Source organism: Esox lucius, chromosome 9, assembly GCF_011004845.1.
Source record: "Esox lucius isolate fEsoLuc1 chromosome 9, fEsoLuc1.pri, whole genome shotgun sequence".
NCBI lineage: Eukaryota > Metazoa > Chordata > Actinopteri > Esociformes > Esocidae > Esox > Esox lucius.
In genome coordinates this window covers 9,027,418-9,053,669 of record NC_047577.1, presented here as the reverse complement: position 1 = coordinate 9,053,669, position 26,252 = coordinate 9,027,418, and the positions used below count along the sequence as shown (strand labels likewise).

Genomic DNA, 26,252 nt, shown 5'->3' with positions numbered 1-26,252 from the left:
CACATTTCTTCCCCAGTGACGCGTTTGCGCCAAGTTGTATCCAGCTTCATCCACAAAGATGAATTCATGTGTAGTTTGACTGGCATCCATCTGCAAAACTGTTAATCCACAGGTTTACATTACTTCACATTATTTGTAGATGGGTACATACCCTGTTTGGTTAATGAACAGACACCTTACCTGGATGTATTGATACTGGAGTTCTTTCACATGTTTACCATTTCTCTCAAAGGGCACAGTGTACAACACTTGAGTTGGTTTTCAGTTGAAACTGCAATCAACTGTGTTTGGATTGACTAAATGTTCTAACAAATTTTAATCAATATCTTTATATTGCAGTCTGGTAACTGCAGAAATGCACAACAGTTGCCATCATTCTGTTTTGAATGTGTTTTTAACAGTTTTGGGAACAGTGTGTAAGCATTTGAAAAAACATGTGCTGTGAATAAATTGTTTTTGCTGGTGGTGGAGTATGAATTAGAAGAGTTCATGGATTTTGGGGAATGTGTTGATTGAATGCATTTTGTGTGAAGGCAAAGAAAAATTATTCACAGTTTGGTCCACTTACACTTCTGTTTCGCTGACTGTGAAGAGTTTTGACAATGTGACTTCAGTATTAGCAACCGGGAAAAGCTTTAACGCAAAACAATGGAAAGTGGTCATTAAAACACTGCACTGAACTAAGAAACAAGTTAACACATTTGATGTCTGTGCATTTCTTGTTTTGTTGAATTGTGCTTAGTGATAAATTAATGTCTTTCTCTGCTCCCTCCTCCCTCCATTTTCCTCCACTCTCTCTCTCATTTTCTTCTTTCTCATCTCACTCTTTCTATCCTTCTATCCTGTCTTCTTTCCTTCCATCTTTGCTTTTATCTTTCCCTCCTCCCCAACTACTCTCTTCATGTCAGTCTTTAACGCTGAGCACCAGTGTGAGGGCATGGGTCCACACGCTTCGTTTAAGCACTTTGGCATGGCATTACTGACCCTCTTTCAGGTCTCCACCGGAGACAACTGGAACAGCATTATGAAGGTACACAAAATTCCAGAGCATCATGGGACATGTAGTGAAGTGCTATCACTGTTGCTAAGGAAGTTTCTGTGTATCAGTATCAAACACCTGTGCATTCTTGGCAGTGCCGTCCATGTTTAACTGTAAGCACTACAGCATCATGGGAAATGTAAGATTTGTACAGCTACAGTGGATATAAAAAGTCTACACACCCCTGTTAAAATGCCAGGTTGTTGTGATGTAAAAGAACGAGACAAAGATAAATCATGTCAGAACTTATAATGTATTTTAATGTGACCTATAATTTGAACAATTCAATTGAAAAACAAACTGAAATCTTCGAGGGGGAAACCTTACAATAACCTGGTTGCATAAGTGTGCACACCCTCTTATAACTGGGGATGTGTTCAGAATTAACCACATTCAAAGTCATGTTACATAGAAGTCATTACACACCTGCCATCATTTAAGTGACTCTGATTAATCACAAATAACGTTCAGTTGCTCTTGCAGGAGTTGCCTGAAATATACTTAGTTGCATCTCAGCGCAAAAGCCATGGTCCGCAGAGAGCTTCCAAAGCATCAGAGGAATCTCATTGTTGAAAGATATGAGTCAGGAGAAGGGTACGAAATCAATTCCAAAGCATTATACCATGGAACACAGTGAAGACAGTCATCATCAAGTGGAGAAACATGGCACAACAGAGACATTACCAAGAACTGGAGGTCCCTCCAAAATTGATAAAAAGGCAAGAAGAAAAATGGTCAGGGAGGCTTCCAATAGGCCTCCAGCAAAATTTAAGGAACTGCAGGAAATTCTGGCAAGTACTGGCTGTATGCTACATGTTACAAAAATCTCCCGTATTCTTCATATGAATGGGCTATGGGGTAGGGTGGTAAGACGGAAGCCTTACAAAGAAAATTAATCCAAGCCTGGCAGAAGTGTGCAAAAACAAACATCAAGTCTCCAAATAGCACTTCGGAAAATGTGTTATGGTCTGATGAAACCAAGGTTGAACTTTTTGGCCATAATTCCAAAAGGTATGTTTGGCACAAAAACAACACTGCACATCACCCAAAGAACACCATATCCACAGTGAAGAATGGTGGTGGCAGCATCATGCTTTGGGACTGTTTTTCTTCAGCTGGAACCGGGGCCTTAGTCAGGGTGCAGGGAATTATGAACAGTTCCAAATACCAGGCAATTTTGGCACAAAACCTTCAGGGATCCGTTAGAAAGCTGAAGATGAAGAGGAAGTTCACCTTTCAGCACGACAATGACCCAAAGCACACATCCAAATCCACAAAGGCATGGCTTCACCAGAAGAAGATTAACGTTTTGGAATGGCCCAGTCAGAGCCCAGACCTGAATCCAATTGAACATCTGTGGGGGATCTGAAGAGGGCTGTGCACAGGAGATGTCCTCGCAGATTTGAAGCGCTTTTGCTAAGAATAGTGGGCAAATATTGCCACGCCAAAATATGCCATGTTAATAGATTCCTACCCAAAATGACTGAGTGCTGTAAGAAAATCAAAAGGTGCTTCAACAAAGTATTAGTTTAAGGGTGTGCACACTTATGAAACCAGGTTATTGTGAGTTTTTTATTTTTTTCCCCTCAAAGGTTTCAGTTTGTTTTTCAATTGAATTGTTCACATTATAGGTCACATTAAAGGTGGAAAATGTTCTGACATGATTTATCTTTGTCTCTTCCTTTTACATCACAAGAACCTGGCATTTTAACAGGGGTGTGTAGACTTTTTATACCCACTGTATGTAAACTAAAGCTTCACGGCTTGATGGGGGGAAAAACTGTTCCAGAAACGACAGAAAAATGAAAGCATTTTACCGCTACTAAATGTGACTTGAGCTTTGTGGTAGTGTAACTTTTTGGGGGGATTATTAACGGTCCCAACCAACACCCAGCAATCCATTTAGACAAGGCAATTACTAATCACAACTATGGTGCAGGCTTATCTACAGGATCGGTTCGAACCTTGACCGGTGATTGACCTTTATAATGGAGCGCGAGAACTAGAGAGAGATGGAGCGCAGAGCTGTTTTCAAGAGGCAGCTAAAAGCTTTCAATAGGTGTCCGCCGCTTCCAATCAGAGCCTTTTAAAGTAGTCCTTCGGTACCTTAAGTTTCACAGATATTGTTTAGCTATTATAATTATATAACTGTTCTAAACACAAATGTGTAACAACTACTTGAACACTGTTGTGCTTGGTAGCATAGAGCTGTTTTGAAAGGCCCTTTGCTGTTCTTTTAACCCCACAGCTAATTAAGTACTTATTCACAGAGAGCTGCTTTAATGGCTTCTCTTATTTGGAAACATGCAGGCTGCCTTTGTAGCTCTCGTCTCTCTCCCTTGGTGTATCTTTCTTTTGTTACCTGTGCCGTTTTTTTTAACGACTTCTTAGTGTTTATCTTCTTTATTTTTATTTTTATTCTGCTTGTACACCCCCCCCCCACCCCCCCACAGGACACCCTGAACGACTGCCCTTCGGGCCTCAGTGATTACCATTGCCAGCCCGGCTTCCAGTTCATCTACACCATCTACTTTGTCTCCTTTGTCCTCACCGCTCAGTTTGTGCTCATGAACGTAGTGGTGGCTGTGCTCATGAAGGTATGGGAAATGCATGCATCCGCGCAACGCACACACATACACACTCAAACACACACACACACACTCACCCAGGCACATCTCAATGTGGCTATGATGGCGCTCATGTAGTCGGTGTGTACAGATCCATTGGGAGTATTGCAATATATTCCATTGGGAGTATTGCAATATATTCCATTGGGAGTATTGCAATATATTCCATTGGGAGTATTGCAATATATTCCATTGGAAGTATTGCAATATATTCCATTGGGAGTATTGCAATATGTTCCACTGGGAGTATTGCAATATATTCCATTGGGAGTATTGCACGCCTGAGAGCATGCATGTGTGTTCCATAAAGGAAACGCAAACCTGAGACTCAATTGGCGGTCGAGTGCCAAGCGAGATGGAACATCCAGGTTTCCCGAGACGTAATTGCCTGGGTTTAACCCCCCACCCCCCCACCCCCACCCCTGTGTTTCTTCCTCCAGCACTTGGATGACTCCAACAAGGTGGCCCTGGAGAATGCTGAGATGGATGCGGAGATTGAGTTGGAGCTGGCCCGGGGACAACTCCAACTGGCAAGCTGCTGCATGGGACGCCTGGCCATGGGGGTGGTCGTGGCCGGAATCGGACCGTCCTCCGGAGGTACCCGCGGTAACAGTCCATCGTTTGGACGGCTTCGGTCGCTGCCTTATTTGGGCAAAACATTTACGCACATAAAAAATGACAGTTGACTGGAGAACAGTAATCTAGAATGCGGTGATAGTTTTTGCCTAAAGTGTGCGTGGATCGTGTGGTGGGTTCCATTTTGTGTTGTTGCACATTGTATAAAGCTACACAACACTATTCTCCTCCTTCATTTACCATTTTGAGACACTGGTCACTAAGAACCAACAAAATATTGGGTTCACTGCATGTGTGACGACTGCGCCCTCTGCTGCTTCACCTCCCCCTGCAGCAGACAGGCTCCACCGTCCATCTCATTATGCATCTCACCTGTTGTCGTGTTTAGCGCACCTGGTCCTCATTCACAATCATTCCCCCCAGTATATATGTTCCCTCTGCTCCCCTGGTCTTTGTGTGTTATTGTCTCACCATTGTGAGCACTGATAGGCGACTCCACGTTTCCTGCTCCTAATTACTTCGAAGACTGACAACATGCAATAGAACACAACAGAAGTGCTGAACTTATGAAGTGGTCCGATCACAATCCTGCTTACCAAGAAATTATAGGCAATTCATTTTCACTGGGTAGTTTTTTTGTGAAAAAAAGTGATAATGAATAATGATGAATAATATAGTGTATACAGTGTTTGTGTAAGAATACGACACAACCAGATGGTGGAGTGGTTCTTTGCACAGACCATAAGTTTTATTCGGAATCCAATAGGCAAAAACAGAAGTCAGGCAGGCAACGATCGATACACCAAAGATCAGAAAGTACAAAATCAGGCAGGCTCAAAAGCTGGGTCGAGACTAAAGAGGTAGAAAACTGGTTGGTACATTAGAAAATCTAATTGCTAGCGAGCAACAAAAAGGCTCTCTCCAAAAAGGCTTTGTATGTCGTAAATTGAATACAAAACAATACCTCCCAAAGAAAATAGTGCAACAAACTGAAAAAAAAATAAAAAAAATAATGAAAACCAGGTGGGTGAACAGATGTTTAGAATTCGGGTGTTCGGAGAGTGAGCTGTGTTGTTCTGTGCTCAGGAGACAGAGGCTGAGAAATGAAAGGCGAACTGGGAGTCGCTCTTACAATATGTATACATGCACATTATATTTCTCATGGGTTTCATTTTGTCCTTCTCGTGTCTCCACCCTCTTTCCTGGTCAACACTAACTGGCATTGTGGAGATGGGGGGGAAGATGGAAGGGCCAGGGGTGGCCAGGAGGGGGTGACCGGAGCCCCAGAAGATTACAGAGAAGACGCTCCATCCAGTGGAGGTGGACATGAAGAACACAGGCGACATCACAAAGGGAGTCTCCACTCTCCTGCCCTGGTATGTGCACAGGTACCGTCATTTCCCATATAAGCCCCTGCTTATGTGCGGATTTTGACAACATTTTCAACCACTGCGGTTAATACAGGGGTGCGGCAAATACTCAAGTTTACATTTTTAAAACCAATCGTTTTCACAGATGATTTTTTTATAATGTAGAGGTCTCAGAAACTCATGCAGCATATATGATACAATTGGCGTTACAGGGTTTTCAAAAACATATGTTTTTCTTCAACAAATACATTTTGGTAGCGCCCTATGGCAGATTTTTTATATTAAGGTAGCCTATGGGGCTTTCGGCCGGATTTCACTACTGGGACATTTTGGGTCCTAGATTCATTTCTGTAACAGATACAACCTATTATGATGTATCCTGGTAATACCAACCCCTCTGGCTACAATAAAAACACATAAAAACAGACTTCTGGGTCACTATTTATAAAACTCATCTGTTTGAAAGGCAAAAAAATTGTTTTCGGAAAACATTTCTGCCATTCAGCATCAAGATTTTTTTTTTAAAGCATTATGAGATTTTGTGTCAATGGTATTTCCTCATACTTTCATGCCTTTACTATCAAATTACACTGTAATTGGGTTGAAAATAATGAAATAATTATATAATAGAAGGTAAAAAATATAGGCATCCCCAAAAAATTTGGTTCTTCAACCTAGAAATGAAACACTATAAAATGAAAGATTATAAAGCAATATTACGGTTCCTTTAGGTGTAATGACACAAAACAGATTATAAAGCACTAGATCGCTAGTTACGTTTGGACTTATATAATTTATAAACTCAGAAAAATTACCAACTTCTTTCCAAAAACTCAAGAACATCCCCATACTATTTTGACTAAATATTTATTTTTATATCTTATATATAATACAAACGATGTTTTATGGTTCAAAACATCATATATAGTGATGTACACGCTTGTAATATTTATTCTGGTGTACACATGAGCCTTTCTAAGATGCATTGGCAATGTCGTTGCCTGGTGAAAAGTTCTCATAGCAACCCAAACTATACAACTATACAACCCATATTATACACGGACAACCCCAATTATACACGGAACGCTTCAGGAAAGTGGCTACAAATAATATACCATTGGAATCGGACGATTATGGCGAATCTATTTTTCGAAATATTTATGCAAATGAGCACTGTCCGCGGTATCGCGGATGTCGACTATGGATGGTTAATGTACAATGTATGTACGAGCCATAATTCTCCAGGCGGTTTATATATGTGTGCAGATAATACTTAGGTTTGTATACACGCAAAACTATGCAATTAATGGTGTGGTTTATACATGGTGCGGGTTGTAAAAGGGGAATTACGGAAAGTGTTCTGGGATTCTGTTCTATTGTTTTTTTACTGTCCAATCCATCTGATTCTGTTCAGGTCTTTTGCATTCTACTTTAGATTCTGTTCTGATGTATTATACTTTACATTTCATTACATTGTGTTTTGTTTTATTATACTTTACATTTTATTACATTGTGTTTTGTTTTATTGTACTTTACATTTCATTACATTGTGTTCTGTTGTATTATACTTTACATTTCATTACATTGTGTTCTGTTGTATTATACTTTACATTTCATTAGATTTTGTTTATGTTATATTATACTTTGTATTCCATCATATACTATTCTGTTCTATGATATTTTATTTACATTATATTATATTCAGTTCTATTGTATTTTACATTACATTATTATGATTTCTGTTCCATTGCATTATATTCTGTAATGTTGTATTTTACTTCATATTCCATTATATTCTGTCCAGTAGTACAGTTTACTTAATATTGAGTAATCACCTGTTCTACTTTATTTTACTCTAAAGTACAGCTCCGGAAAAAGTTAAGAGACCACCGCTCAATTTGCAGCGGTCTCTTAATTTTAACCCTTCTGTTCCTCACTCAAAACCTTCCTTTTTTGACTTTTTTGGAAAGGAAAGAAAAAGGTGCAGTGGTCTCTTAATTTTTTTCCGGAGCTGTGTGTTACTTAAATGATTTTTTTGTTCTCTCCTATTGTATTTCACTTTACATTCCATTGTATTCTCGTCTGTTGATTTGTATTCCATAATACTATGTCAGAAACCTCACACCTGTCGCTGAAGTCATTATGTCCCCTGCCTTAACCCAACCTTGTGTTAGCACTCAAATAAACTCTCACCTTTTCTCACACTCCCTCCTCCTCTGCCTAAAAATATCTGTCTTTCTACATGTTTTGCATGATTTGCTGGCTGCTGTGATTGCATGTCTCTTGATATCATGCAAATCAAAAACCCACTAACACAAACCCACTCTAACACACACTATCACAAACCCGAGATCTTCACATGCTAACAAAAGCATGCATGCGTGTGGCATCTAAAGAGGAAGACACACACATACATACACTTATTTTCAGGGCAAAATGCAATTTACTAATCTGAGAGAAAAAGAAAGAGAGAGTGAAGGAGAGAGGTGGTAAGATGATTGCAAGAGAGAGAGAGGAAGACAGGAAGGGGGTAGGACACCAAACTAATCAACGAAGGTAGGGAAGAGGTGGGCGAAAGAAAATGAATGATAATGAAAGACAGACAAGAATATGTAAAGGAAGATGAAAAACATGCGTCGATAGGAGGAGATGAGCTGAGGCGAGCTGAGCCGATGATTAGATGGGAAAAGTGAACATACTGGGAGGCTGTGAGATCAAGGGAAGAGAGATGGATGTAAAAACAGCATTTGAAAGACAGAGGAAAAGCAGGGGGAAAGACAGTTGTCGGGGAAAGGGAGGGAGTAGGAGATGATACGGAGAGAGAGAGTGAAATAATATGTAGTTAGTGGGAAGAGGGAAAGTGGGCGGTAATGCTATCTCACTGAACCCTATCGCTTACAGGCTGACAGCCTGGTAGGGTTTTTAAACTGTGGGGAAGTGGGAGAATGAAAGAGTCTCCCCGTCTTCCCAGACTCTTAGTACGGCTGTCTTCCAAAAGGGAACAGGTTCTACCTAACAGTGATTTTATTTTTTGTGTGTCATCGTTAGCGTCATAAGAAGCATTTTTGGAAGATCATGTGGGGCTGTGAGGGGTTTGGGAGTGTGAGGGGGGTTTGGGGGCTGAGGGGGGTGTGCGGCGGGGATTAGGGGCTGGATTAAGCTCTATCACAGTTCACAACGTACCTGTCCATGTGTGAACTCGATCGCAGTTCACAGGGGCTGATCCAGCTGAATGGTGCCAACCGATGCTTCATGTCGTCCCAGATAGGATCCCCCTGTCAGGTCCTTCCAGTGTGTTTCCATCAACATGGCCCAGGCAGTAGCCTCCAATGGCTTCAAGGAGACCACCACAGTCACAATCACCAAGGAAGAAGTAAAGTAATAGGACCTAATGATTATCATGCCTGCTTCTGTCGTCGTGAAATGCTTCGATAGGCTTGTCATGGACTACATTGAATAAAAACAAATCTAGATGTGTTTAGAAACACTTTTTGTAGACGGCCCATGCAATTCTTTCTATGTAGCAAATTTGTTAAAATGGCTTGACTTCATACAACAGACAGTACAACAGACAGTCCTAGCTACAAAATTTAGCACAACATTAGCTGGCTAAACGCTGTGGCTGATCTAACTTGTCTAACTCTCAAGTTAGATCTAACTGATTTAACTTGAGCGTTACCATATGTGGTGATACACTATGCAGCTGGACGGTTGGATGCTCTGGCCAGCCTGTGTCTGACTGACATTTTTCGTCTCCCTGCTTGTACATCAGTGATTGATGTCACCTCAACCCAAGCTACTCCCAGCTACCCCTCCATCTCCCATGAACTGCCATCTCCCAGATTTCTTATATTTTTTTAAGGTTCCAATGATAATCTTTATACAAAGCCCCATTACAATATAGGTATGTTGTCTTAATTGGAATATTTAAATTTTCTTAATGGAATTAATAATATTCGTAATAATCATGATTGTAATATTAGTCTATTTGGTATTTAGGCTTTTAAACACACAGGTATGCCAATCAACCGTGCTAACATAGTGGGCTCTTGTTTCCCTCAAATCATTGCAAAAAGACATGTTATGTTATGCATAAAGAGCTTGCAGTATCATTACCAACAAACCGCAGTGCCTTTTTCAATCTGTGGCCTCCACATGTTACCCCGCATAACCAAGTTATTGATTCACATTTAGCTACTTAGCCTGGTAATTTCAGTTGACAGGTCAAAACAAAGCCTGGACATGTTGTACTCCGCATGATCCCAATTAGGCCCAGATGTAGTTGGTAGTGGAGTAAGATCTTGTTAATACCCACTCGCTAATAGTAGGCCCGTTAGCTATCGTGTTTTTGTTAGTAAACACGCCCGGCAAAAACGGTATGCTTAGTTGGCTTTAAGATCATTCTCTGCTCGTTCCTTTCATTGTTTATATTTTTGGGGAAATTGGTTTAGAATAAATGACTACTGCTTTGCACCTTACCACGTTTTTTCCCGCTGTTCCTTAAGTATTAGGTGTATTGACAATATTTTACCCGTTTATTGACGAGATGGTGGATGTGGGGCCAAATCTCACGTAGGCACTTCTCTAGCCATAATATTTAACATTTCTCCCCTGGCAAGTTCTCTGTACGTTTCATTGTGTGAATAATTCTACCCCATGTAAACCCCTCCTTTGTTCATGTTCAAGAGTGCCACTTTAACGTCCAGGACACGACCACGTTAACACGTGGCCTTTTCTAATCCCCTTCTGTGATATTCTCGGTTCATTCGGATTGAGCCTTTCGTCACGTTCATAGCAAGGAGCCATGTCGACGGTGAAACTGTGTGCTGTCTTTTGCCATTATTTCACCCACATCGTTCCCCGGGTCCCACTCCGCTGACTGGCGCTTGAATGTATCCCCAGGCAGCAACGGCTCCGGGTGAAGGCCCCTCTGGCCTCTAACCTCAATGGTTTTGTTCCCTTGCCTCATCTTAACTCGTTGTGGCGATTACTAAAGAAAATCGTGTCTGCCGGTGATAAAAGAACCGTCTACCTCGATAATTATTCAATTTTAAAACACTTGTGGCAAAGATAGACTACTTAATCTCTAATTGGACCCTAAAAGTACAATTCGGTAGTTGCTTTGAACGCGGCCTTCTACAAGCACCAGTGGCTAGTCAATTCCAGGCAGCCTTTGCTGGTTTACCTGAACGCAGCCCTTCACCGCCTTTTCATATCCAAACCTGAACAAATTGTCGTTCCTCCTCGCTGTCTTCGCATTGGATGCTGTGTTCACAAAATGTTGTGCGCTGCGAGCAGCCCGCGCATGTGTTGCATTACCTACTAGGTTATTTCAAGGATGTCCTCTGGGGATTGATCATCACAGCAACCTAACAGCATCGGCCCAGTGATGATATCTACTGAGACTCCAGGCAAAACAATTACCCGCCCTCCACGCAGCCTTCCCCCGGATCCACCATCCACCTCTAGCTTCATCAGTCCAATCTTTATACCTCCCTGACGCCCAGATCCTCCGTCTGAATTCCTTATCCTGCCTGCTCATCTCCCATCCTGAATTCTCATTTCCAATTATTTCCGTTTTTCCGCCAATACAAATTCTAAACCCAGTCCACGTCTCGTTCGGTCCCTATAATCCTGAACCAGAAACGAGGACCCACATCTTCCTAATTTAGGAAGTGTTTGTTCCCTAAAATATCTAGTTAATTGTTTGGTCAGAATCTACATTTACACATTAAGTAATACTTAATTAAAACATTATTTGTTGAAGGTTCCATTTAACTAACACGCTTGTTTAAACCAGTGTTGAGGGTTGACATAGATTCTCTGAGTACCATGCTTGCCAGAGCAATTATGATGCTACAGTTTCATCATCCAAGAAGCGTGATCCCTGAAATATTTAATGAATTAGTCTGTGATGCTCTAAATGTACCAAGCCAGTATGTGGCCTAAGTCACAATCTTACAGCACAACTACAACATTCTGGGTTTGAAACCTGGTCACCAGGCCGACAGTTCCCAGGGTCCCCCTATGCCTGAGCAGGGAGGTTAAATCAGGTTGACAGTGATTGGCTGGTGATTATCACTAGGGCAACCCCCAGCTGGGTAAAACCACTGTCCTAATTTGATTGGCTGCTTTCCCAGCAGGGTAAAGACGCTGTCTTAATTTCTTTGGCTGCCTCCCCAGCTGGGTAATGACACTGACCTCATCTGATTGGCTGCCCTCCCCAGCATGGTGAACACACCCAAAACTATTGCACTATTGAGCCGACTAACGGTTGACTGACTGGGAGTAACAATGGGGTGTGATTGGCTGTGGCGAATCAGTGGGCCAACTGGGAAGGCAGCCAATCAAATGAGGTCAACACCCACCCACAGAGGATCCTGAGCTAGCCAAATATTGAGCCCCGTAGTTTTTCTCTGGTGTGTGCGTGCGCATGCGTGCGCGTGCGTGCGTGCGTGCATTCTCCGTCTCTTATATGGTCGTGGATAGTGCGACTTGAGCTGGGCAGTCTGCCAGTCAATAGCTGGACCTTGGCAGTGCTCAAACGTACACACAGGGGGGGACATTAAAACACACACGCACATACCTACACACACGCACATACCTACACACATGCACATACCTACACACATGCACACCAGCTCTGCAATTTGTAATTCAAACTCCGTCCCAAAACATAAAAGACTTGCCCTTTTAATGAGGGAGGTAGACCCTGAGTGGAACACAAGTGTTCTACGGTGCCTTCATTTGCTTGGGTTCTACTCAGTGAAATGATCTTGTTGAACCAAGGTTCTCGGTGCTCAATAGCCCTTGAAACGCAAGGCAATTAATACACCAAGAACACGTAATTAATTATTGTTTAATGTGCTGGTGGTTATCTATGCTCTCCCCTTGTGTTTTGTCTGGGCGTCTATGGGGAAATAAGGCTTTCTGAAAGGGGCGAGGGGGGGGGGGGGGTCACAGAACGCGATGTTCAGAAAGAAAGCAAAAGAGCTGTGTTGGTTTTCTATGAGATATAGAAACATAGGCAAGATATTGTCAACGACCCAACATTATCTCCAAAAACGGTTATGAAAATACTTGGTTTGTGTAAATGAACTAAGTAAATTCCCAGTAGACCTGGTCCATTCGCTTCCATGTAGACCTGGTCAAGCTTGTCAGTGCAGCCTCACCATTATTACATGTCCATATGAATTCACCATTATAATATGTCCATATGAACTCACGATTATTACATATCCAAATGAACTCACCATTATTACATCTCTATATAAACTCACCATTGTTATATGTCCATATAAACTCACCATTATTACATGTCCGTATGAACACATGATTATTGCATGTCCATATAAACTCACCATTATTACATGTCCATATAAACAAACCATTATTACATGTCCATATGAACTCACCATTATAACATGTCCATATGAACTCACCATTATTACATGCCAATATAAACTCACCAGTATTACATGTCCATATAAACTCACCATTATTACATGTCCATATGAACTCACCATTATAACATGTCCATATGAACTCACCATTATTACATGCCAATATAAACTCACCATCATTACATGTCCATATAAACAAACCATAATTACATGTCCATATATACTCACCATTATTACATGTCCATATGAACTCACCATTATTACATGTCCATATGAACTCACCATTATAACATGTCCATATGAACTCACCATTATTACATGCCAATATAAACTCACCATCATTACATGTCCATATAAACAAACCATAATTACATGTCCATATATACTCACCATTATTACATGTCCATATGAACTCACCATTATTACATGTCCATATGAACTCACCATTATGACGTGTCCATAAAAACTCACCATTATGGCGTGTCCATATAAACTCACCATTATGATGTGTCCATATAAACTAAAGCTTTATTGTTATTGTTAGTTTGTAAAGACTCCCTCTTATGACACGTTTCTATGGCTCACCCTTAGGACACATCCGTAAAAGCTCACCCTTATGATCCGACTGTAAAGGCTCCCCTTTATGACATGTCTCTATGACTCACCTTTATGACACGTATATTAAACCTTGTGCTTATGACAGGGATATCATAGGAAAGAAGGAATGTTGAGAATAAGAGAGAGGAAATGATAGGCAAGATGAGAGAGAAAGAGAGATAGGGAAGAATAGAGATAAAGATTGAGAGAGATAGAAATGATGAGATGGAGAAAGAGAGAGTGACAAGCTCCAAAGCCTTGTAATACCATGGAAAGTGTCAGAATGTTAGAATGAGCATCTCGCCACAGGAGAACTGACAACAGAAAGTGTCACCATGTTGAATTGGATCTAGAAAGACAATGTCAAACACACTGACACACGCGTGTTCTTGCACGCACACACACACACACACACGCACATATATGAACTCATATCTGTTTAACTATACCTGGGAGCACTTTCTTGGGCCCAAAATGTATTCCCTATAATTGACTTGTAAGCCTAACTCTAATCCAGACGCACAATGTAACCCCAATCTTATGTCTGTAAACCTTCCTTACTTCACCTGATTTTCGATTAATTACTTCTGATGACAACTGGGTCTTACAGGTATAGTAGTACACATATACACACACACGCACGCACGCACGCACAGATCAACAGGGTGTTTCTTTCCAAAGTGTTCTCATGTAGTTGGATGCCAGAGGGGGGGCCCCAGGTGACATTCCCCCTAGCTGCAGGCTGCAACTTCAGCACACTGTCGTAATCTTAAAGCTCACAGCAGGACTTCTCACAGGCCGGTCCTGTAATAGCACCAGTCCCCGGAGATAGGCCACGGTCTAATTGGTTTAGACTGCCGTCCAATCGTGTCACACGATGACGCATTACCTCACGTGTTCTGTGCACCAAAATCACCAATCGGTTTGGCGAGTATGGTACATTGGGACCGCCTTTTTGGTGCATGGCAATCAGCACAGAAAATCACAGATTTTCCTTCAGTCCTTCAGTTTGTTGAACCCACGTTTACATATTCAGTTGGTAAATAATGTTATGGGAGTCGCCTGAATGTCAAATCTCAATGCGTCCTAAAATAATGAAATTGTTGATGGACCCTGTTTCCGCTATTTTAAAACCATGAATTGTGTTCTTGCTAAAGTAGGAGACGTAAGACACATCTGTAATTTTGAGTTGGTAAAATCCCAAGATACGTCACACTCCAGACAGTTAACTCACATTCCCACCTTGATGACATTTACACATGATCACGTTGCCTGATATCCTGATTTGAGTCCGTTTTGTCTTTCCTCTGTGTGTGTGTGTTTTCCAGGAGAACCAGTGGTTGGACAGTGTGTCCTTGTTGATGAAGGACTCGTTTGAAGGAGAGATGCTGATGATAGATAACCTCTCTGGCTCGGTTTTCCACCACTACTGCTCTTCCACTGCACCGGTCTGCAATCGCTGCAAGGCACACCTGCAGGAGGTAGGCACCGTTTCTGATTATATTTATTACATACTTTATTATATATATATATCTATATCTTTGGAACAGCTGGGGTTCCCTGAGGAGAGAATAGAGAACCACTAACTAACAGTATATAATATGCAACATCTTGTGTACACTGTAATCTCGCTCACAGTTTCACGAAAAGAGTTGCCAGCTAAACACAGCCAAAATATTATAATTAGCTGCCTCCCTTTCTTTGAATGGGTCTAAAGCCAGCTGTCTCACGGGAGCGAGAGATGTATTTTCCCCTCGTGTCTCTGATTCTTCGCACGCTTATGTAATGGTTTGAGATTTAATGTGAGGGCATGTTGGGAAAGTGAGGACCTTCTTTGCTAGTCTTCCTATATACTGTACAAAACATTTTTTTTAGGCGCTGAGGTTTTGGGCAACAGTTAATGTTAGGGTTAGGGTAAAGGGGGAATAACGCCAATTATCGAACATTATCTAAACAAACAACAAATGTTCTTTCACAGGGAAAAAACACACACGAACATAATGTATCGGACGATTGTAACAGCGTACATATTGCCAAAACCTGATTTGAAAAGGAAGTGCTTCCTTTATTAACAAAATTCAAATAATGGTGATCTCTCTCCCTCTCCGACACTCTGTCTCTGTCTCAGTACTCCCTTTCATCCCGCATGTTATCTTGATTGGCAAGTGGCCTGGACCAGGATGGCAGCAGTACTCTACGGAGCCGGTTTAATGATACAGACATACCAGTCATGCTGCCATAGTAACACGGCAACCTGTCACTCTGCGCTACACTTCCACCTTCATTACATTTAACTTCCTGACTCTCAGCCAATCAGCCTGTCACCTTTTTGACAATTCCGACCTGAGTAGGCTCTGGTTGCACGAAGAACTATGGGAATTTGGGCTGTGGCCTGATGGCTATTGCAACCGTAACACTGTAGATTTTCCCAGTGGTTAAAAGAGTCAAGACTTTCTGGTTACTGCCCATTTATTACCCTTATAGTGCATTAGCCTATGAAACACGCTTAATAAACAGACGTGAACACTCGTAACTCTCTTACTATAAAGTAAAGGTTTTGGTGTGTAGTATAGGAAATGTTCAGACAGGATATTGTTGTGTAAAAATCAATATTGGATAACCATATTAATTATAACATTAGTAACTACACCGAATGTCAATGATACGTGTAATGCTTACGATCACAAACATATGTTCTTCCTGGTTATGTTCTAGGTGGTGAGTGGTATTTACATCAACGTGCTATATTGTGAGTACACAAGGTTGCTTCACTTGAAACGGCTTTCCGAGACGGAAAGGTTAATGGGGCTCCGCATACCAGACACGTTACTGTGGTATTAAGAGCATGCCCTGGAGACAGACCTGTTTTTACCAAAGACAGAAAGACACACTCAACATGATTTTGTATTACTTTGATCTATGCCTGTTGAATCCCTAATTTCTCATCTAATGTCACACGTGTGTCATGACATGACACCGCCACCGAGTGGTAAATGACGCTCCGGTCATCCTAGAAATACTACAACTCAGGATAGTTACAATTTAATATATGTACACCCCCAGACCAGCCCAGGGAGTACAGAGCTCTGACTGCATGAAGTCAGTGCACGTTTCACCGTCCTTCACACTTCAGAAGGTGCCGGTGACCCCGCTGGTACCTGTCTCTGAGGGGGACTGCCATTTCACTTCCACCGCGTAAACATTCTGCGCCCGATTGTCCGAGGACGCGTGTGAATAGAATATACTGCTGGGTTGGTCCAGGTGGATGGTCGGGAGCTGCTGGGTATTTAAAATGATGCATTGTATATTACGTGCGCATAGTTTAATGCCATTAGACACACAACGTGATCTGTCTGGGTTTCCAATCTGCCACACTAGTTTGGCACAGCTCCTTAAGCCAAGTCCTCCCAGCCACTGGTGAAAATCTCCCTTCGGGGACTGGTTACCTGTTTGTCTCTCTGTTCAACTCTCCCTCCGGGGACTGGTTACCTGTTTGTCTCTCTGTTCAACTCTCCCTCCGGGGACTGGTTACCTGTTTGTCTCTCTGTTCAACTCTCCCTTTAGGGACTGCAGAAGATACGGAAGCTTCTGAGTGTGGTCGGAAGAGACCTATACATTGTCTCTGCTTTTGCCCTGATATTATATTAGCATGGTCTATGTGTGTCTGCTTCTCAGATCCAATTGGCTGAGGCAGAGCAGGCCTCTCTGATGTCAGATGAGCAGATGTCTGACAGATCCTCTTCACTGGCCCTCCCCGATGACCTCAGTCTCCATGACCACAGTGTCTGCCAACTCATGATCAAGGAAAGAAAGGTAACATAGATCAATGTACTCCTCATCTGGACTCCCACAGTGTTCCCTCTGGGGGTCAGGCTTCAGAGCTGGCCGTGGCAGTGTTCCCTCTGGGGGTCAGGTTTCAGAGCTGGCCGTGGGAGTGTTCCCTCTGTGGGTCAGGCTTCAGAGCTGGCCGTGGCGGTGTTCCCTCTGTGGGTCAGGCTTCAGAGCTGGCCGTGGCAGTGTTCCCTCTGGGGGTCAGGTTTCAGAGCTGGCCTACTATCTCCTCGACTATGGTGATGTAGTCGTTATGCTTGCCACTAAAAGGCTCCTTGATGAATTAGATTAATGAGCAGGATTTCATTTACCACAATGTCATTCAGTTTACACTTTGACCCCCTTCAACACTTCCCTGTGACCTTTACCACTCTGGTTAATTGGCCCTCCCTACACACATGAAACCAGACCCATTGGTACCAACTTCTTTATAAGTCCCTTCTAGGTAAATACCCCCTCAACCTTGTCTCACTTCTTAACATCTGCTACTCCAACAGAAACCTGAGCTCCAGTAGATATCTCATTCTGGTCACGACTCAAGCCTGTACTTCCTTTGGTCAACTCTAATGTCAGGGTGCTAGCACTAATGGCTGGAATCAATAACAAATCTTGACGCTTTCATCTCACCATACTCCTTTAAAATATATATTTAAAAAGCTGCTATCTAATCCATGTGTCTGTCTAATCACGGGTGACTAGCACATGGCACGGGTGACTAGCACATGGCACGGGTGACTAACACATGGCACGGGTGACTAGCACATGGCACGGGTGACTAGCACATGGCACGGGTCACTAGCACATGGCACGGGTGACTAGCACATGGCACGGGTGACTAACACATGTGTGACAGCACCATTAATGCTGAACAATTGTGACAGGAATTCCATTGAATAGAACTCTTTAGGAAGTGGGCACAGAGATAAAAAACCTGGCACCGTTTGCAGTTGTGTTAATAGCAAGGAGAGAAGAAATAATAGTTCCAAGGTAAACCATGAGACATCTCTGAGGTAGCTCAGAGAGTCATCAGCACTTATGTAACAAAAGGGTGAGATACAGAACAGCTGTCTGTCTTTTTTTGTCTTGCAATTAAATGCCTTTGACCCCAGGCCATCATGGAACAGGATAACTGGATTTTGAATACTTCTAGAGTTAATTAATAGTCAGATGAAATAGACCCTCATACCTTTACTGACACAAAACACACGTAGAGAAACAGAAACACAATGAAATGACTCAGACACTCATAACAATTAAACGACTAAGACCCTCACTGGGCCCAGGGGAGGAACAGCTTCTCATTATTGCTTACCCTTAATCATTTAATTAATCACTATGTACATGCCTAAACGCTTCATTAGCCAATCAATGTTCCGGCGGGCGTTTGTCTCCGTGCCATGGCCGGGCTAAAGGTGTGTGTGTGTGTGTGTGTGTGTGTGTTGGGGTGTACATCACATCTCCTCTAACCTGTTCCACCTCTGTAGCTTTCTGTTCCACCTCTGTAGCTTTACTGCTTTTCTTTCTGCCACGTTGTCTGTAGCTAATCTGATATCCAATCTAATATCAGGCTCTGTGGAGCTTTGAATTCTTTCAGTTTGGTAAAAAAAGAATTATTTTTATTTTACTAACCAACAATTGCGCTACACTTGCAGACTATTTTATTCTTTTGACAGGGAGTTGTATTGTTACCAATATCTTTGTTGCTAAATATTCCAAAGAAACAAAGTACACATTAAATTATGTGGTGTAAATATCAAATTTTCATTTGGTACATTTTAATATAATGGCCAGCACTACACTTGCTTTAACACAGAAACTTTGTTGTGTTTTTTGTGGTTGTAACCATCGCTCCCTCTCTCTCTCTCTTTGGTTCTTTCTTTCGATGTCCATCTTTCTCATTCTCTTTCCTATTTTCTTTCATTCTCCTCTCTCTTTATGTCTGTAGGAGGGAAAAGGGAGCAGTTTTGAGGATTTGACGGGCCTCCAGTCCGGGTGTGGAGGGTGTGCCTGGCATGGTGGGTCCCTGTTCCCCAGCAGAGGGCCTGAGGACAGGGTAGAAGGCCTGCTGGAGGTGGGTGTCCACCCCCAGTACCAGAGCCAGTCCCCTCGGTTCCTCTACCACTTGCCAGCCCACAGCAGAGGTAACAGCTTACACTCATCTATACTGTCTCTTAAATCCATGTGAAACCTGATGGATGTGTGCACCCATGACCTTAACGTGTTGTGACATGAACTTAACATGTTATGACATGAACTTAACGTGTTGAGACATGAACTTTACATGTTATTACATGACCTTGACGTGTAGTGACATGAACTTAACATGTTATGACATGAACTTAACGTGTTGAGACATAAACTTAACATGTTATGACATGAACTTAACGTGTTGAGACATAAACGTAACGTGTTATGACATGATCTTGCTATGTAAAGGTGCTGCGTGTGGTGTTTCATTTAAGCTTTTGCTTTGTGATTGCGGTATGTATGTATGATGTATGATCCATCTGCAGTGACAGTGACGATTATGGTTATGATCCTGTCTTCCACACGGAGGGCGTGGTTGCCTCCTTTAACTGACCATTTTAAAGTCATAACATGACGTTGTAATGACATTGAAACAATCATTTCAATCAAGCGTGTCACACCTCCCAAGCTCATACCTGCATGTGGCAAAGACGTTCACTCTTCTCTCACTTCACTAAACCGACCTGTCTCAAAACACACTCATACTATTTGCTCAGATGATTTCTCCAAGGTGTCATTATTCTTTAAGTCGAAGACAGATGGGCTGCATTGGACAGACTGGTTTCAGACCCAGAGAATGTGACTAACGAAGCTGCAGGACGTCTTAACCACATAACTAGACAAGACGAGATGCAGTTTACCCTAAAACAGATTGCCTGTCAGTAGAAAACCATACGGCCGGGTGGATGAATGGGTGGAGAATGGATGGATGAATGGGTGGAGAATGGATGGATGAATGGGTGGAGAATGGGTGGAGAATGGGTGGATGAATGGGTGGAGAATGGATGGATGAATGGGTGGAGAATGGGTGAATGAATGGGTGGATGAATGGGTGGAGAATGGGTGGAGAATGGATGGATGAATGGGTGGAGAATGGGTGGATGAATGGGTGGATGAATGGGTGGAGAATGGATGGATGAATGGGTGGAGAATGGGTGAATGAATGGGTGGATGAATGGGTGGAGAATGGATGGATGAATGGGTGGAGAATGGGTGAATGAATGGGTGGAGAATGGATGGATGAATGGGTGGAGAATGGGTGGAGAATGGGTGGATGAATGGGTGGGATGAATGGGTGGAGAATGGATGGATGAATGGGTGGAGAATGGGTGAATGAATGGGTGGATGAATGGGTGGAGAATGGATGGATGAATGGGTGGAGAATGGGTGGATGAATGGATGGATGAATGGGTGGAGAATGGATGGATGAATGGGTGGAGAATGGGTAGATGAATGGGTGGAGAATTGAACTACTGTTAAGTCTACACACTGTATTCGACTGTGGATTAATGACTTGCAGCGGACGGCGTCCAGAGTGGCGGCAGCGATAGAGGTGTCCCGTGCAACAAGGGCTCCACCTCCCCTCCTCTATTCCATCTCCCAGCGGAGTTCTTCCACCCCGCCACGACTGTCCCAACATCCAGCCCCGGACCAGGGGGAGACCCTGGGGGGAGACGGGCATCCAGGCTCCCCACCCCAGCCTCCTGGGTCTCTCTACGCTCCCCAGGGGCCAAAGGCAGAGCCCCGGGCACTCGGGTAAGAGTCGTCCATTAATGCACACCGGAACAAAGGTTAGAGGTCAAAAGGTTACCGGTCAAAAGCTAGACGTTACAGGTTAGAAGTGAGGATGGAACTATTGGAGGAACTGTTGGTTAACCTACACAGAACCCTGAATACAGGTTTCAGATCCACGGCCGATGTTAGTGGATGTGTTGAAATATACCAACTGTTTCAGCTTTACTACACATTGTTAGATATTAGACGACTCTGAAAAAAATTGAGAGACCACTGCACCTTTTTCTTTTCATTCCAAAAAAGTTGAAAAGGAAAGTTTCTAGTGAGGAACAGAAGTGGTTCAATTTGCAGTGGTCTCTTAATTTTAACCCTACTGTTCCTGACTCAAAACCTTCCCTTTCCACTTTTTTTTAAGTTGCAGTGGTCTCTTAATTTCTTTCCGGGCGCTGTACGCTGTACAACAGCTGGCATTTCTGTCCATTTGATTCAACATGCAATGGATTCAGCTGCAGTTGATGGGATGAATGTATAGTGTGTTTAGATGAAGGTCACCTGATGTACTACTGTTAATTCAGTTGGTTTTCATGAAATGTTAATGAAATCTGCCAAATTGTATTCAGTTGTAGTTAGTGTTGAGGGCTCAAAAACGGATAAGGAACCCTAGATGCTAGTTATGTCAAAGAAGATATATATATATAATGTAGCTTGCTACCTCTTATGTTCTAACAAGGAATTGCGCAGATGATACACGGCAGGCATTTAATGCCAGAGAGTCGTTGAGTTGGCTATTTTGGGATAAACCAGTGAAAAAACCAGTGGCATATAAGGAAAGGCTGAGTGAATCAAACTTAGTTTACTGCATGCGAAATAATGTGAATGTTCAGCTGAGCATCGTATTTTTTCGAAGTGCCCTTTGTTCCACAATGGAAAGAGTGCACATTCTTTGATGGTGGCGCACAAAAAGAACCAATCTCCTTTTTCTTCTTCTTCAGAGTTCTATTTAATGTAATTTTGTCATGTGCTCGCCGTTTCACACTGTTTTGTGGCGAGACTATTTCTACAATGCTCTGTGGCGGCCCACTAATTATCTGGGTTGTCCCTTCTGTCCTTAATAAAACCTTTCTCCTTTTGTGTCTTCCTCTCTTCCTCTCTCACTGTCTCCCCGCTTTCACTTTGCCCTTCCTCTGTTTGTCTCTCTGTACCCCCAATCCCCCTTCAGCGGCCATCCCACAGCGACTCGTCCCTGGCCACGGGGAGCTCCGAGGGCAGTCTACAGACCACCATGGAGGAAGGACTGAGTCTCAGTGTCTCCCCTCCGCGACTTCCCCTGGCCCTGCCTCTCCTATGCCCTCTACTAGACCCGAGAGAAACCCTACAAACCCCAAGACCACTGGGTCGCCCCTCGACGAGAGGGCGCAGTACCGCATTTAACCTCCAAGCCACTAGAGGACACCAGAGGAGCCAGAGCAGCTGTGGCGGCAGTTCCAGTCCTGGATGCCCACGGCAAGACTCCATGGAACCATCAGATGACGATTGCGGGATCGGAACGGGAGGAGAAGGATGCAGTCAGGCGTTTAACAGCGAACAGTTTTCGGAGACGCTTAGTAGCTTATCCCTCATGTCACTGCTGTCGCCAAGCTCTCTAGCGCCGCCGCTGGTGCAAAAGTGCAATAGCACAGGTAGTCTGGCCAACTTGTCTGTCAGGAGTAAAGACGGGCGCCAGTACTACAGGATCGACGCTCAAGGCTACCTCCCCAACCCTTGGACTGAGGAGACAGAAAGAGAGGACGGGAAGACAGGGTTTGGAGTAACAAGTATGGGCCAGTCGATGGGCGCTGGCTCGAGGAAAAACAGATGAAAGTATTCTCTGTCAGTTGGAATGTTATTGTTTTCTCATTCTCTCCAGGAACGGAGAGACGTTTCACATCCGCCCCAACAAACTCCTCTCTCCTCTCTTACTTCGTCATCGGCGAAGTATCCATGTTCTCATGTTCCCATGACGACTACGCTGAAGCAGTGGTTCACATTTCACGCGGATTACAATGACTTCGTACGACTAATGGAATTTCATTAAAGCGCAGAGTCTGAGACGTGGACCTGTGTTCACTCTTTGGAAATGCCAGAGATAATGACAGAAATGCTGTACCGATGTTTTGTTTAGCCTTGGGGGACATGTTAGTTCTACACTGGGCAGAGTCACCCTCATCTATACAGAAGATAAAGAACTGTTGGAGCAATGTCTTCCCCTGAGGGAAACCATTGGATTCTCCGTGGTAAAACATTCTAGCCTTGCCTAGAGGTTAAGTTCTTGTGCTCGACAACAGGGCTAGCATAGTTTAGCATCTATTGCTAGGCCAACGCTTGTGCCCTCTTGCAAAAAAAAAAAAGGTGTTTATAATGAAGATAGGCAGATTGTTGTAGGAGTCCTTTCGTTGAGACTGTACAGATTCCAGTTTTTGTAAAATTCACATCTATAAGGTAGCACTGATGACCAAGATTTTCTTTTCCCTTTTTTAGCTGACTTCATTTAATAGACATAAGAAAATCAAGGTTGCGTATTTAATGTGTTTTTTTAACTGAAGAGACCACGTCAGATCAGATACTGTGTGAATGTACAGTCAATACGTGGGCCTCTGCATGTGTGACAGTGTGATTTAAAGGCCAGTCTTGGAATACTATAAAAGACGAAAGAACACCTTTGATTGGAAAAAAGCAATATGTAAAATCTATATTAAAGAGACTTTTGGGGGGGGGGGGTGAATGAGAACCTAGGCTGTAAAATAAGCGGTAAAGGCACAAATTACCCAGGCACTGAGGGCGTAAGAGAAGATGTTCTTTTCCCATGGGATAAATGCACCATGTTCATATATTCAGTGAGATTGGCAACCATCTTAGTCGGTGAACGTTCTGGTGGTTGAATTCAAAGGAAGTCCCAGTCAGTTTCTGAAATGGGGTACTTGTCTTTTGTTGTAGCCCCCCCTCCGCGGCATATGCGAACTGTGTTTTGTCAGTGTTTTGAAGGAACACTTTATACCTCAGGTGGACTGCCGTGCACGCACAAGTGAATCAATAAAAAGCATTAAAGGAATTTCAAAGCTCACACTCCGAGGCACAAGCAAAAACACACTGGCACGTATACGCACATACACAAGACACACGCGCCTACAAAGATGTCAAAGATGTCATTTTAACTGCAGTCTATTTATCTTACAGAGAGATCAGAAAGAAACCTCTTTCTCTTCATTTGTTTAATGAAAGGTGACTTTACTATTTTTCAGCCTCATGTTTCATAACACTGAGTAGTGTCTGGTTGACGGAGAGGTTAAACGAATATGAGGTTAAAAAGTAGCGAACTTTATCTTTGAAAATGCACATAGGAAAGCTATTTTATAATACTTATAATACCCCCATAGAGGAGATGTGTAATATGTGGTGTAGACAGATATGTTGTATTAGAGAGCTATAGATGAACAATCTGAAATAGGGTTTCCAAAAACTGTTATTCATAAGTGAATGAATGTAGTAAAATGTCGGTAACACTTTATTTTGAGTCCCAAAATTGTGTCTGTTGACCCTCTTCAGATTATCTACCTACTAAACCTTCTAAACTTAACCTTTACAAGCAGCTGCTTATCGACAGATAGCTCGTTGAGCGTTTGTTGATAGTATGACTATCTATAGAACATCTACAGATGGAAAATTGGGAAAAATGAAGTGTAACCAAAATGCCTGCAGGATTCAGAGAGTAATAAGTCGTCTTGCTCGACTGTGGAATGTCCGATATGCTTTCCCCCCAAAGTTGCATGCTGCTAATCTTTTCTGCGATGTAATTTTAGAGTAATGTAAAATGGATTAGCTTCTCAACACTGGTTTATTCTTAAGACATTTCATTTTGCATGATGAACTCTCTTTTCTCTGATGTGTCATCATTCATGTGAATTCCAAACCACTTTTTGTCTCCTCATGTTGACCACTGATCCTTTTTGTGAGAGGTCCAAAGTCTCATTCTGACACAAATGTTTATAGTTACATTACTGCGTCACCAAGTAGCAGTTCCATGGGATCCCCTGCAATTGACATCTCAGTTTCAATGCATATTTAATACTGATTGACTGAATTAAAGCTATTGTCTTCCTAAAGGGTATGTTTGACGTCATGGTTTGTTAGCTTGGTCCGCATGCATATAGATGCATCAGAGAATTCAATGGAACTCAATCAAAACTAATGGTGTGTCATGGAAACTTGAGGGGAAAGGTCCAGAATCTCTTCTCTGGCCGATAGCAAAATGGGTCGACATTATGCCAGGATTCATTTCCCCAGTATTTTAATATTCCTCTCCTACAGTACATTTATCACCAAACAGTTGCACCAATTTAAATAGCCTTCTTGGTTGGACTTGAGCTCTCGATTGTTTTAGCGAAATACACAGGTAGGTCAGTAAAATAACGGTCAAAATAAATTTTAATAATCCAAAGGATACAACAGTCAGTACATCACTTAAGAGTCCAATTCAGTGAAACCGCAGTTCAATATGTGCAGCATGACTTTCTCTAAAAGTCAAAGTAGCTGACAGAGTGATGTGGGGTAGTGTAAAAAACCACTTCTGTGGATTCCAGGATGTCGACCATCTCTGGTCCTGTAATCTTTCACTTTTTCAGAATCAGAAGTGTTGTGGGCACAGAATCTCTGATCGCCACAGTTCTTTAGCAAACACGACAGATTTCCGGGGCCTTTTTAAAACCCTTAACACTTCTAAACTTGAAAGTCTACAGGCAAAATGTAAATATTCCAGCATATTTAGTTTCCGGACATCCAAAGATTTGAACCATATGAACAGATGTCGCTAAGCTTACTAGAAAAAGGCAGCTAATCAACCGAGCAGCTGCAAACAAATTCAGCAAGCCTTTGAGAACAGACCCAAAATTAACATTTGCTATATTGGATATGTTTTTGTCTGGCAGAGATAAAGTGCATCATTTACCTAATGATAGATTTTTTCCCAACTCCACCGTGTGCTGTGAGTGAATGGACATCTGTTCAACACCAT

The 26,252-nt window shown here is 42.6% G+C and overlaps 1 protein-coding gene across 1 annotated transcript in view; it reads left to right on the top strand.

Moving 5' to 3' along the window:
* The window catches only part of LOC105030898 (voltage-dependent T-type calcium channel subunit alpha-1I), a 94,127-nt gene extending 68,805 nt beyond the window's left edge, over nucleotides 1–25,322 (top strand). Inside the window, exons 31-39 of the mRNA XM_034294483.1 lie at nucleotides 909–1,030; nucleotides 3,493–3,636; nucleotides 4,107–4,263; nucleotides 5,473–5,618; nucleotides 14,941–15,093; nucleotides 17,288–17,425; nucleotides 19,389–19,584; nucleotides 20,991–21,226; nucleotides 22,425–25,322. Of these exons, the coding sequence (XP_034150374.1) occupies nucleotides 909–1,030; nucleotides 3,493–3,636; nucleotides 4,107–4,263; nucleotides 5,473–5,618; nucleotides 14,941–15,093; nucleotides 17,288–17,425; nucleotides 19,389–19,584; nucleotides 20,991–21,226; nucleotides 22,425–23,063 (1,931 nt within the window). The 3' untranslated portion in view covers nucleotides 23,064–25,322. The remainder of the gene's footprint in view (nucleotides 1–908; nucleotides 1,031–3,492; nucleotides 3,637–4,106; nucleotides 4,264–5,472; nucleotides 5,619–14,940; nucleotides 15,094–17,287; nucleotides 17,426–19,388; nucleotides 19,585–20,990; nucleotides 21,227–22,424) is intronic.
* The last annotated feature ends 930 nt before the right edge of the window (nucleotides 25,323–26,252 follow it).